General features: G+C 38.6%; 2 protein-coding genes across 2 annotated transcripts; both read right to left on the bottom strand.

Annotated features, from left to right (window-relative positions):
• Nucleotides 1-1,518: 1,518 nt before the first annotated feature.
• Nucleotides 1,519-4,024, bottom strand: LOC141063283 (uncharacterized). The gene has a single exon (XM_073557345.1). It carries the CDS (start codon nucleotides 3,787-3,789, stop codon nucleotides 2,665-2,667), a length of 1,125 nt encoding a protein of 374 aa, XP_073413446.1. The 5' UTR covers nucleotides 3,790-4,024; the 3' UTR covers nucleotides 1,519-2,664.
• Nucleotides 4,025-12,920: 8,896 nt separating this feature from the next.
• On the bottom strand, nucleotides 12,921-13,720 carry LOC141063285 (oocyte zinc finger protein XlCOF29-like). The gene is made up of 3 exons (XM_073557347.1): nucleotides 13,618-13,720; nucleotides 13,103-13,488; nucleotides 12,921-13,019 (listed from the first exon to the last, which is right to left on the bottom strand). Exons 1-2 carry the CDS (start codon nucleotides 13,693-13,695, stop codon nucleotides 13,264-13,266), a joined length of 303 nt encoding a protein of 100 aa, XP_073413448.1. The 5' UTR covers nucleotides 13,696-13,720; the 3' UTR covers nucleotides 12,921-13,019; nucleotides 13,103-13,263.
• Between the last annotated feature and the right edge of the window lie 691 nt (nucleotides 13,721-14,411).

Below are 14,411 nucleotides of genomic sequence, written 5' to 3' on the forward strand. Positions count from 1 at the left end.
TAGCGGCAGATCACCATATGTGGTTATGAGACAGGAAAAATAGACACTAATGCAAGTCTATGGGTCAAAATAGTATAAAAGCCGACCTAAGTCGTTTACAGGGAGATCTCTCATACCTTGAGAATCTCCAACACATACCACATGCCTCAAGACCATATGTAAGAACCAATGAATACTTGTTTTTTCTCTTTTAATCTAATATTTATATTTTGTGTGCTATGAACTTACTTTTCTTCATTTTTGTAATCCTTTTTTTGAATGAACAGTAAACAAGATTTGCTTTATCCACACAATTCAATATTGTTTTCCTTTCTATCCTCACTGTGCTCTTACTAAAGAAAAAAGTAAGAAAGAGATATTTTTTCTTCACACCCCATCTCTGGCAAGTAGTCCATCGTATAGGTAATTGACTCCGTGATCCAGAAATCCAAATCGTTGCTGACGGCACCATCGACGTAGCCAGTTGTTCACTTGCAGAATCTTATTCCACCTCCTTGTTCCATGGCCATCCACTGGGAGGATGGAAGAGAAGACCACCTGCGCTCCCAGTTCTTTCACTTTCTTGCCTAAGTCTTCAAAGTCTCTGCAGATGGTTTCCAGGTCGTTTCTTGCGGTGTCATTTGTCCCCACATGTAGTAGCAGGAATGGGTAGTCATCTGTAGGTCTGAAAAGTCCTGATATCCTGTCAGACACATCTTTAATTTTTGCACCTGGAAGACAGCACATTTCTCTTGAAGTTATATCCGGTCTGCAGATAGCGGCCTCTGTTCCTCTCAACAGGGAATCCCCCATGACCACCACTCTCCGTTTCTTCTTCACAACATTTTTCTTTCTCCATCCAGGAGGACTCTGAAGGCGTACAAGGTTGCTGTTTGTGGGCAAAGTCTTATCCTGATGTATTTCTTCATCGTTTTCCTGCGTGAGAGCCTGGTACAGGTTCCTGAGCAGTGTGGGTGCTGACTGCCTCCTGATCCTCCTGCTTCTCTGGGTCACGTTTCCATTCCTCTGTTTCTTCAGGTGCACTTCGAATTTCATCTCTTTCTGTAACATGAAGAGATAATTCTGCTCTGTCTAAGAACTATTCACCTTCCTTAATGATCTTCAACGTAGCTAACCTCTCCTCGAGATTTTGCAACTTTTCCTCCAACAGGGACACAAGCTTGCATTTGTGGCAGGTGAAGTTTGGCTTTTCCACTGTTAAGTCTGTGAACATGTAGCAAGAAATGCAGCTCACCAAATGGCTCCTGGCCTCTTCCATATTGAGATTGTTGAAGAGATTTCGAATCGATGAAAAATGAGCCAAAATTCACCTGCTGATAGACGCGCGGTTTACCGATTTCCTCTTTTCAGCTGCAACGGCCAAAATCCAGTGATCGTTGAGCTCGCGGAGACTCTTCACTTATCCCAGAAGGCACTGGGAATATGCAAATGATCTCCTCAGGACTCTTCCCCTGCCAAACTCCTGCTATCCTTTTAAAGTGGGCAAAACTCTACTCAGACAGCACAGGGTGAGGGTAAAACAGTGTGGCAATGCTTTATTGTACCACAAAACAGGCAGATAACACATAGAACAGTCCCAGCAAAATACCCAAGATGGGGCACATTACAGAGTCTCACCCTCCACTGACCCGCTGGGATAAGAGCAGCTGTGACTACATATCTTCCAGGGTCGCTACCTCACCTGTGGCACGCACACAGAGAGGAGGTAACGACAAGCGTAGGAAGATGACAGTCCATACACGGCCAGTTGATCCGAAGATCACAACCTGGCTTCATATTCCAGGGTCGGTTACTCCACCTGTGGCACGCACACAGAGAGGAGGTGACAACAAGTGTAGAAAGATGGCAGTCCATTGAGTCCATACAAGGAACAAGGCTAGTTGATCTGAGGATCATAACCTGTCACGAAACGAATCCATAGTTCAGCAATGGTCAATGAAGCAGATCGGTATTCTTCCAACTGAGGCTAAAAACCCCTAGGTTGTTTCCTATATAGAATCATAGATCTGTGTCCCTCGCAATGAAGCCATGATGTAAAATGTCTGCTGTCCTGTCTCTGGTCCTTTTGGGATGTATGGATGTCTTGGCAGAATCTCTCTGGCTTTTTCCCTCTGTCTCTTTACTCTTTATATACAGGTATGTAACCTATTTTTAGACTTAACAAGTGTCCCACATTCAGTATTTACATAAAGGGTAAGAATGGAGATGAAATCAAATAGCATTACTTGATTATTTAAACTATTTGCATAGTTTTTCCCTCACTGCTTGGAGATTAGTTACAGATCACTTGGAAAACGCTAGCATTTTGAAAACTTATTACACTTGCATATCACTAGTTTTTAAGCGGGAAATAGGTGGGAATTTAAAATACGGTTTTCTCGCATATGTCCCGCGGAATGGAATTCTGGAATTCCTGCAATTCCACACATGTACACATAGCCTCAGGGGGTAAATTATGGGTATAGTTTTACATTTGGAATTAATAAAGTTTAGTTTTATCCTAGTTTGTCAGCAAACTTGAGGAATGACAAGAGACAACCCATTTAAAGAGATTCAATTTTGGTTAAAACTATTCCAACACTATGAACATAAAAAAGGCTTCTCCCCTATGTGACGTCTCTGATGTTTATTAACAGTTGATTTTCAAGTAAAATATTTCCCACATTAAGAAAATGAAAAAGGCTTCTCCTCTGTGTGACTGCTCTGATGGCGATCAAGAAGTGCTTTCCTGTTAAAATATTTCCCACATTCTGAACAGGAAAAAGGTTTCTTCCCTGTGTGAGTTCTATGGTGTTCATTAAGACTTCCTTTCTGGTTAAAACATTTCCCACATTCTGAACAGGAAAAAGGCTTCTCCCCCATGTGACTGCTCTCATGTCTAACAAGAATCGCTTTCTGGTTAAAACATTTCCCACATTCCGAACAGGAAAAAGGCTTCTCCCCTGTGTGACTGCTCTGATGTCTAACAAGAATCGCTTTCTGCTTAAAACATTTCCCACATTCTGAACAGGAAAAAGGCTTCTCCCCTGTGTGAGTTCTCTGGTGAGAAACAAAATGTGATTTCTGTGTAAAACATTTCCCACATTCTGCACACGAAAAAGGCTTCTCCTCTGTGTGAGTTCTATGGTGATTAACCAATTGTGATTTCCAGTTAAAACATTTTCCACATTCAGAACATGAAAAAGGCTTCTCCCCTGTGTGAGTTCTCTGGTGTGTAACAAAATGAAATTTCTTGTTAAAACATTTCCCGCATTCTGAACATAAATATGGCTTCTCTGCTGTGTGAATTCTCTGATGTGTAACAAGAATCGCTTTCTGGTTAAAACATTTCCCACATTCTGAACATGAAAAAGGCTTTTCTCCTGTGTGGGTTCTTTGGTGACTAATAAGATGTTCTTTCCGGTTAAAATATTTCCCACATTCTGAACAAGAAAAAGGCTTCTCCCCCGTGTGAGTTCTATGGTGATTAACCAAATGTGATTTCCAGTTAAAACATTTCCCACATTCTGAACATGAAAAAGGCTTCTCCCCCGTGTGAGTTCTATGGTGATTAACCAATTGTGATTTCCATTTAAAACATTTCCCACATTCAGAACATGAAAAAGGCTTCTCCCCTGTGTGAGTTCTCTGGTGTGTAACAAAATGAGATTTCTTGTTAAAACATTTCCCACATTCTGAACATGAAAATGACTTCTTTGCTTTAGGAGCAGTGTGTTTTGTAATGCCTCTTTTGTGACTTTGATTTTCCTTAGTAGTCGGTAATGAATCAGAAGATGGGACCTGTTTCATAGGATCAGATGACAGATCTTTGCTGTGAATGGATGATGGTATATCTGGAGTAATGGCTTTCACTTCATTTGTATCTTGTAGGATATCAAGATCATCAGATTTAAAAATTGAAGATGTCAGCTGTTTCTCTGATCTCCTGGTACAGTCATCTGCCAAGATAAACAATTTTTTTTAATAAAATATCCTTGAGTTTTATATTTTTGAATATTTCTACTTAAACTGTCCATAAAAATGGCAAGCTATGTAAAAAACTTTAATTATTTACCAAGACAATGACAGTTCACCGTCTAATAGAAAACCTTGTTGGATGAACCAGTAGTGTGTGGTGTTCAACTGTTTGTTCATTCTGCCTCCCAAATATCGAATAAAAAGAAACCAATCAATGTTATGTAGGCAAAAATAATACCAATTCTCATCTCACAAAAAACAAGTCCCCAATCAGGTCCATCATTTGTCAATAGAAAAACAGATAAGGCAGGTTACTGTTAATGCTATAGTTAGGGTTAATGTTGTGGCTAAAGTTAGAGTTAGTGTTTGGGCTAAAGTAACGGTTACTGTTAGGCTGAAGTTAGGATTAGGCCAAAGAATTGTCTCCCCAATAATTGGGTCACGTCACATCAGTCATGTCAGAGTTTTCTTTTTCCGGAAAAAAAAAAATCAAAACGAATAAAATGGCCCGTCAGTATTAGAGTGCAGAGGAGGCTTATGCACTTTTATGTTCTGACAGTGAAGAAAGTGCAGTGTCAGATGGTGATGTGGATTTCGAGGGCTTTAGTAGCAGCGACAGTGATAGCTCAGAAATGAGCAGTGATTCTGGTCCATCCTCACACACAAGGACCAGTACAACAAGAAGGACAAATAGCGCTTCTGGAGAAATGTCTCCAACTCAGGGAACAATGCCCAGTACTAGCGCTGTCCCTAGTGCTCGTGAATTGGCGCACACCAATGACCAAGGGGCTTTGCCTCTTGAAGCATTTCCCAGATGGGAGGCTTCGGATTCAGCTACTCCATTCATCCCTAATTTTAATGTCTTTCCAAGTGTAAATGTGGACGTGGAAAAATTTGGACTAATTTTTTTTTCATTTGTTTATGACAGATAGCTTGCTAGAGCATATTGTCCTACAAATTTATATATGTCCCAATTCATCAGCCAGAATCCACGATACTATTATGCTAGGTCATATATGGAAGTGAAGCTGAAATGGACCTATCATAGACTGACACTGGCTACTCAGAAGATTGTGTGACACCCGTTTCCTGTCTCTTTGTCTTGAGAAAACTTCAGTTGTGTGCAAGCCTTTGCTGAGAAAGAAGTAGACATCTAACTCTGTGTTCGGTGTGACACTCGGCCTATATTGGGTCAGGTACAAGCAATCATATAGATCTCGCTTTAAGGGATCACCCTCACACTAATACCTGGGGGTAGGTGGATCCTCCAGGTTCTAAGTTCTATAGAAAAGGGCTTTCAATGCCCAAACAAATTTGAACAGCTTTGGGTGGAGGAGAATGTTGTGGTCTAGAGGCAAAATGGTGATCATGGTAATACGGCCGGACTACACCACCGATAAAGCAGCCACAGCCGGTGACTGAGAGGAATCTGTGACTTCTCTGCATTCAGTGGTTACTACTCACCTGGGTAGTCATATGTGGGAATCTCCTCTTTACACCACTCATCACCCCTCACATACAGTCATGGCCAAAAGTATTGACACCCCTGCAATTCTGTCAGATAATATTCAGTTTCTTCCTGAAAATGATTGCAAACACAAATTCTTTGGTATTATTATCTTCATTTAATTTGTCTTAAATGAAAAAACGCAAAAGAGAAAGAAGCAAAAAGCAAAACATTGATCATTTCACACAAAACTCCAAAAATGGGCCGGACAAAAGTATTGGCACCCTCAGCCTAATACTTGGTTGCACAACCTTTAGCCAAAATAACTGCGACCAACCGCTTCCGGTAACCATCAATGAGTTTCTTACAATGCTCTGCTGGAATTTTAGACCATTCTTCTTTGGCAAACTACTCCAGGTCCCTGATATTTGAAGGGTGCCTTCTCCAAACTGCCATTTTTAGATCTCTCCACAGGTGTTCTATGGGATTCAGGTCTGGACTCATTGCTGGCCACCTTAGAAGTCTCCAGTGCTTTCTCTCAAACCATTTTCTAGTGCTTTTTGAAGTGTGTTTGGGGTTATTGTCCTGCTGGAAGACCCATGACCTCTGAGGGAGACCCAGCTTTCTCACACTGGGCCCTAAATTATGCTGCAAAATTTGTTGGTAGTCTTCTGACTTCATAATGCCATGCACACGGTCAAGCAGTCCAGTGCCAGAGGCAGCAAAGCAACCCCAAAACATCAGGGAACCTCCACCATGTTTGACTGTAGGGACCATGTACTTTTCTTTGAATGCCTCTTTTTTCTCCTGTAAACTCTATGTTGGTGCTTTTGCCCTAAAAGCTCTACTTTTGTCTCATCTGACCAAAGAACATTCTTCCAAAATGTTTTAGGCTTTTTCAGGTAAGTTTTGGCAAACTCCAGTCTGGCTTTTTTATGTCTCGGGGTAAGAAGTGGAGTCTTCCTGGGTCTCCTACCATACAGTCCCTTTTCATTCAGATGCCGACGGATAGTACAGGTTGACACCGTTGTACCCTCGGACTGCAGGGCAGCTTGAACTTGTTTGGATGTTAGTGGAGGTTCTTTATCCAACATCGGCACAATCTTGCGTTGAAATCTCTTGTCAATTTTTCTTTTCCGGCCACATCTAGGGTGGTTAGCCACAGTGCCATGGGCTTTAAACTTCTTGATGACACTGCGCACGGTAGACACAGGAACATTCAGGTCTTTGGAGATGGACTTGTAGCCTTGAGATTGCTCATGCTTCCTCACAATTTGGTTTCTCAAGTCCTCAGACAGTTCTTTGGTCTTCTTTCTTTTCTCCATGCTCAATGTGGTACACTGTTAAATATTAATAATCCGTTAATTTCTTATAAGACTCAGTTCTGTAGAATGCTTTAGCTTACATGACATAGGCTATTTTTAAGCTTGGCTCATGGTAGAAAGACAGCTCCATATATGTAGAGACCACGTGCTTTAGGAGACGTATATAATTCATGGCTAACTGTAGAGGTCGCTCTTCTTCCCTCACCATCATGAGAGACAGACGCAAGATGACATGACATAACAGCTGGTATATTACTTGACGGCGATGTGAGAAGCCGAACTGAGACACAGCAGCCATTTGCTATTCAGGATCTCGGAGAGAAGAAGAATACATGTTGCTTTTGCCATGTGGGATCTCAGAGCATGATCTAATGGACAATATCTCTTTCACTTATTTTTATTCACCTGTTTTTCTGTAATAACCTTTCTTTGATGGAAGAAACCAAATAAACCACTATATTTTTATCTGGTAACTAGTCCTGAGTATTTTACAGGATAAGCATTATTTTACATTGGAGAGCCAGCCAGATCTGAATTTTTGTACTTTTTTGCGGATTTCCCTCAACTTGCCCACACGGGGGATTGGACTTTGCTAACGTCAAATCATATGTGCAAGTTATCGGGAATTCCACTACTTACAAGAATCACATAGAACCTAGAAGTAAGAAGTACCAGATAGATTGAGAAGTACTACAAGTGCCAAAAGTACCAGACGTAAGCCAGACGTGTAAAGACAGGAACCCAGCGTTGTCCATCAAAGGAGCTGAGACATTTCAAGGTAAGATAAAATGGATGTCATTAATTGTCTTGCTAAGCAGAGTAAATTGAAATTTAAGTCTGTAGACAATTCTAATTCAGAAGTTTTATGGTTAAGTTTATATGCCGAGTGTGAACTCGAGAATCAGAGGTTAGATTCTAAGTTTTTCAACAGAGAAAGAGAGAGATTAAAAAATATTCTACAGATGGTAGATATATTTCATAGATCTGTGTCAGAGAAATCCAAAAATGATTGTTGTGATGTTCTCGAGATTGGCTGTAAAGTTAGGGAGATTGACTGTAATCAAGTGTCTGTAGCAGCCATTGAAGGTGACCTTGCAGACGAGGAACAAGATGGAGAAGTAGGAGGAGACTTCAGAACTGACGTAGAGGATGTACAAAGGAAAGACGTACCACTAAAAATAGAAGACTCACAGGCCCAAATCCGAAGTAGCGTGAGGAAGGATTTGATAAAGATATGCCAAATAATTCCTGCTTATGACAACAAAATAGATGTTTGTAGGAACTCTGAGATCTTTGAAAGTTGTTCTGATAACTTTGATTTATCTAACGAGGAGAAGAATCAGTTGTTCAAAATGTGGATCCCTGTAAATTTTGCTAGGAGATTGTCTTTAAAGTTATCTCGTGAAACACATGAGAATTTAACTGATAAAGACAGATTAAAAATTCTCATTTTTTGTTCATCAAATGAAAATCATCCAGATATTGATATTCTTCAAAAATTAAGAATTGGTCGGAAGGAATGTATTTTTACGTTCATGTCCATATATGAACGTTTGTATAGAATGCTGAGTGAGAATGTCAAAACACCGTCCCTCATAAGGAGTTTTGTAAGCAAATTTTGGTTTCTAAATCCTGCATCTCGTGTTATTGCGTCACAAAAAGATTCTTTGTTTGAATGTGCGCAATCCCTTGATTTTGCCAGAAAACACGAGAATCGTGAGAGGAAAGTAAATTGTGCTAATTTTGTAAAGACAGGCAGAGTAAAATCTTATCAGAAGCCTGTATTAGCAAAACCTTCTAAAATGAGTTTTCCCCAAAATCAAATCTACGAAGAAAGAAAAAGAAAATCACATGTTTGTTATAAGCCATATGGAATGATGCAAAAGAACACCGAAAAGACACAAATGGAATTAAGAAAAGTGATGAGTTCTGATTTTCTTTCTGTAACAAAGATGGCCGAATTTAACAGACAGAAACAGGTGGTGAGTGACATCATGGCCTGTAAACTGAATACTCTGCTCCAAGAATCTATCAGCTTTAAAATGGCAAGAACCTTTCAGGATATTTTTTGCAGAGAAATAAGTATGGGTGTAGGAATTGGCTAGGAAAAAAGTAATATATATTGTGTAACAGTGTTATACAATTAGTGAGTTATAGAGTATAATCCTGTAGTTTTATGGTTTGTGGATATATACATAGTCATACAGTATATATAGAGTGTTTGTAGAAGTAGAAATAGTAGAACTGTATTTTTTAATGAAAATTAAAATCTACATCAGTAATAATATTTAGAATATGAATATGATATTAACCTTATTTTTTATGTTTCCTTAGAATTTTCATTTCAAAGCAGGACTTAATCGAGAAAAATTCTCTTCCAAGGATTTATGCCTTTATTTACACAGGAAGTTGCAATATTGCATGATTTTATATATCTAACCCTTAAAAGGAAATAACCAATTGCTTTTTAAAATGTTCTGGGTGTGTGCTTTACTGCATGGTTTGAATGACAACCACAGCAGGGGAATTTGGACCTTGTTCTAATAATACAAGTATACCAGTATACTATGTCCCTGTTCCTTAGGAAAAGAATTTTAAAGGGGGTCTCAACTTTTGCAAAGCAATGGAATTTTTTTTCCAGGCCTAAATGTCAAGTATAGCTATACATATATTTATGTCATGTGTATTTGGGGAATATTCAAAGAAATATTAAGAGACTAAATTGAAATAGTTTACAATGCATTGATAATTAGGATAATTTGGGTTAAAATACGTGTATTCATCACACCTTCATATGTGAGGTATTTGGTTTAAAGTTAATATGTGACACAGTCTGAGTGACAGTGACTGAGTGTATGAGCAGCTGCTGAGCGAGTAATGTGATATGTTTGTGAGACCTCAGGATTCTATAAGAGAGAAAAAAAGAAAAAAACCCAAAAGCTTTTATCTTTAGGAGAAATATGCAGATCAGTTAAATTATTAGAATATTAGGATATATAATGAAATATTATCTATACAACATATATTTCTATAGTAATTATTATTTCTTGATTTAGTTAATTGTGGATAAGTGCAAAGTGCAATTGCACATCAAAATGGTTTATGCAAATTAATTTTTCCAAAGGATAATTTTATGATATTCAAATTAATTTTAATGATTACACATCTTCAGACAAATAATGGTATAAGCAAGTATAAATTTACATAATTTATACATTAATTATTTTTAATTTTGGTTTTGATAAATGAATTATTTCATAGAACAATATTTTTTGGTATTAAGGGGGAAATATGTTTTTTATCCTGACTACATCATCACATTTGATTAATACCTCTTCTTCACACATTTTAATAGGAAAAAAAAATATTAATAAGGTACAATGGTATAAGTATTGGGTATAATAACAAGTATTATAAAGAGTCATTTCTTTACACTAAGAGGAATTACATGCAAAGTTGCATGATTTGAATATTTTGATAACACAAGTTTATGACAATTATGAAATAATCCAGATCATGGAAATATTAAGGGTATATGTTACTGAAGATATAACTACTCTGCATCAACATAAAGGCCTTATTCTTATTTTTATTTTTATTCTTATTTTTCATTATTTTTAATTTTTTCACCAATATTTAGTAAAGTAATTTCTACTGAGAATATTGCTTCATTAAATATAGCAATTATATGGTTCTATTACTAAGGAAAATGTTTCACTTCTGAGTTATATGCAACAATTCTTTTATTCATTCATTCGCTCACTCATATATTCTTATTTTGGTTCATGGCTTTACATTCCTACATATTATTAGTATAATAAATATATTCCTTATTAATAAAGATGATAACACTGGTTACATAAAACACAGTGACACCTATGGGTTGAAAAAGGTAATTACACCTATGACATAAAAAAATGTTCTATCACATGAAAAATGCGGATAATAATGTATTATCATTTATTATTTCAAATATTGAAATCCATATACAGTACAAATTCTGATAATAATTATATGGATATTACTGATTGCTATGGTACGCTGTGATATTATGGGATAGGGAAATTACCAGATTTGGTATAGAATAGGGAATGAAGACTTCAAGCAAGATACTGAAATTATGTTAATAAAGACTTTTCACATTTCTAAACTTCATTGATTTTTATCAGTTGCAAGAAGAAGAATGCCGCGATCCAGAAGTCCCAGAAGGTAACAAAGCTATGATTACTGAGTAACTGTGTTAATTACAAGTGCAGTATCCACCACTGACAGTCACAAGTGCAGTATCCACCACTGACAGTCACAAGTGCAGTATCCACCACCGACAGTCACAATTAAAGTGTCTAACCTGACAACCAGAGGACGATGATCCTATGATGCTGAGATGAACGGTGTTATCACGTTCTTATCAAGTTCCAGAGGTTTTCAATCACCTGAAAAGCTTCGATGAAAGCTGGTGAACAATAAGGTAATTGTCAGGAAGCTACAACCCTGACATATGTCCTGTGCATTAGGACAAGGACTGGTTATGGTGCTATGTTTAGCAAGGAAGAGTCATTTTAACCCTTGCTTTGCTGACCAAAGACGTCACACCTGTTCAAAGACCAGTACCGATGGAGGATTCCAGAATATCCAAGGCGAGCCAATGTAAGCCCAGGTTTTTAAAGATGACACTGCACAGATATTAAAGCTGCATTTCATCTATAGACTTTGATTTTATATACAACACGATTTTTACAACATCTATATGCTATAAGAAAACTGTATTTTTAAAAGAACCAAGAAGAAGACAGAAGACATTAAAATGAAGACCAGATGACATCAGATGATGATGACTGGACCTGAGATGCTTCAATTTAGACTTAGGGAAGTATAATTATACATATTTTATATGAATATTGTTCACGGCTTACCATAACATGAATTCACATCAATTATGTCATTGAGTACTTATAACGGTAATCTAATATTATTATTATTATTATTATTATTGATATTAAATTATTTTGTCAAAGAAGAAGAAAAGAAGAAAAAAGATCGTTATATTTGAGGGTTCCAATTAATGTCTGTCTCCCTCAAAAGGGGGAATTGTTAAATATTAATAATCCGTTAATTTCTTATAAGACTCAGTTCTGTAGAATGCTTTAGCTTACATGACATAGGCTATTTTTAAGCTTGGCTCATGGTAGAAAGACAGCTCCATATATGTAGAGACCACGTGCTTTAGGAGACGTATATAATTCATGGCTAACTGTAGAGGTCGCTCTTCTTCCCTCACCATCATGAGAGACAGACGCAAGATGACATGACATAACAGCTGGTATATTACTTGACGGCGATGTGAGAAGCCGAACTGAGACACAGCAGCCATTTGCTATTCAGGATCTCGGAGAGAAGAAGAATACATGTTGCTTTTGCCATGTGGGATCTCAGAGCATGATCTAATGGACAATATCTCTTTCACTTATTTTTATTCACCTGTTTTTCTGTAATAACCTTTCTTTGATGGAAGAAACCAAATAAACCACTATATTTTTATCTGGTAACTAGTCCTGAGTATTTTACAGGATAAGCATTATTTTACATACACACAAGGACACAAGACAGAGGTTGAGTCAACTTTAATCCATGTCAACTGGCTGCAAGTGTGATTTAGTTATTGCCAACACCTGTTAGGTGCCACAGGTAAGTTATAGGTGCTGCTAATTACACAAATTAGAGAAGCATCACATGATTTTTCGAACAGTGCCAATACTTTTGTCCACCCTCTTTGTTATGTTTGGTGTGGAATTATATCCAATTTGGCTTTAGGACAATTCTTTTTGTGTTTTTTCATTTAAGACAAATTAAATGAAGATAATAATACCAAAGAATTTGTGTTTGCAATCATTTTCAGGAAGAAACTGAGTATTATCTGACAGAATTGCAGGGGTGTCAATACTTTTGGCCATGACTGTATGTCTCTGTAGTATTAATATGGGTCAGATCTTCACCCTGAAACTAATATTGTAAAAGTCACAGACAGATGGAGAAGTCCCATCTACGCTCAGCTCTAATCCTGCCATCTCCACCGCTCTCATTACACAAGTATAAAACATATAATACTGGTGGATAAAACAAGACTGAGCACAAGACCTTCACAGCCATCTACACATCATAGGGGAGATCTCCTGACACCTTCTCTCCATCTACCTGATGATCCTGAGGAGCACTGGGATCTTCTTGGTTACAGTCCTGTGGAAGAAGAGGACGGGGACATCTCTCTGGTGTTGTTCTCTTACTGGATAGATCTGGAGGAAACACATACAGGGACTGAATTCATTCTCTACATACAGATAATTATAGGCCGTGTGTATTTAGTCCTGTCTATTACCTGGTGATGTGAGGGGCTGGGGAACCTCCATTATGATGGTCTTGTACAGATCTCTGTGTCCTTCTAAATACTCCCACTCCTCCATGGAGAAATAGACAGCGACACCCTGACACCTTATAGGAACCTGACACATACAATGATACCGTCATCCCCCGATCCCTTCATAGTGTTACTGTATAATGTCCCAGCATTCCCAGCAGTGTCACCTCTCCAGTCAGCAGCTCAATCATCTTGTAGGTGAGTTCTAGGATCTTCTGGTCATTGATGTCCTCATGGATCAGGGGGTGAGGTGGAGGCCCCGTGATTGGGCTCAGGGGTCTTCCCCATCCCTCAGACACAGGGTCCTGACAGCGATCACTAGAGGTCTTCTTCACCACTGTGTAATCCTGGTTATGGAGAGACACATTAATAAATCTCACTCCAGACATTTCCAGAGTCCTCACCTCTCCAGTTCTGTCCATCTGTTATTCCCATAGATAAGAATGATGTAATGTGACGTCATCAGAATCTCTCACCTCTCCAGTGAGACGGAAGAGGATCTCTAGGGTGAGGTGTAACATCCTCTCCGCCATCTTGTCTCTGTCCATATCCATCCTTGATGGGTAAATCAGGAAAATTCTCTTCTGTAGAAGATCTTCCCTGAGAGGATTCGATATTGTAGAGACCTGAATGAGAAGAAGATGATCCGATGTAACACCATAAGAATCCTGTGTAATAATACAATTACTGGAGATAATAAGGGAAACATATGAGGAGATTTATTATCTTACAGGGTTTAGTTTTCTTCCCTGACATCTACTAATAAAACCTATATATTTAGGCCACAGACAACAAGCAGTTTCCTCCTCGGAGTCGGCAGCTGAACACGTTCCTCATAGACTCATCTTCCATAACGCTAATTCTCCTCTCATTACCGACCCTGGAATCGGCATTAGTAATACTGCAGGAGATATTCATTACACGCGACATGAGAAATAACTCCTTCATGATGAGGACGACATCTTCATCTTCTACTGCGGCTCTAGAGACAGATTTGGCCAGAGCCGGTCACTGCCTCCATCCCCACCGGCCGTCTATATGAAGGTTTCCCGTCTTCCCCGCACTGGAATCTTCTCTCACGTTAGATCTCAGCTCTGAGTCACACACAGAAGTTTGAGGCTTTTCTGGAAGAACAGGACAGGAGAGATCTGAGGCCGATGTCTCCATGTACAGGGTTTCCCCTCGGGATAAGAGGCTTTTCTATCCCTTTCCCCCAATTAGAGGGGACACCTGTGGATATCGGGGTCTTTACCGGCTGCAGTCCTGGGGG

This window comes from Dendrobates tinctorius, unplaced genomic scaffold, assembly GCF_039654945.1.
Source record: "Dendrobates tinctorius isolate UK_male_01 unplaced genomic scaffold, ASM3965494v1 ptg000249l, whole genome shotgun sequence".
Classification (NCBI taxonomy): domain Eukaryota; kingdom Metazoa; phylum Chordata; class Amphibia; order Anura; family Dendrobatidae; genus Dendrobates; species Dendrobates tinctorius.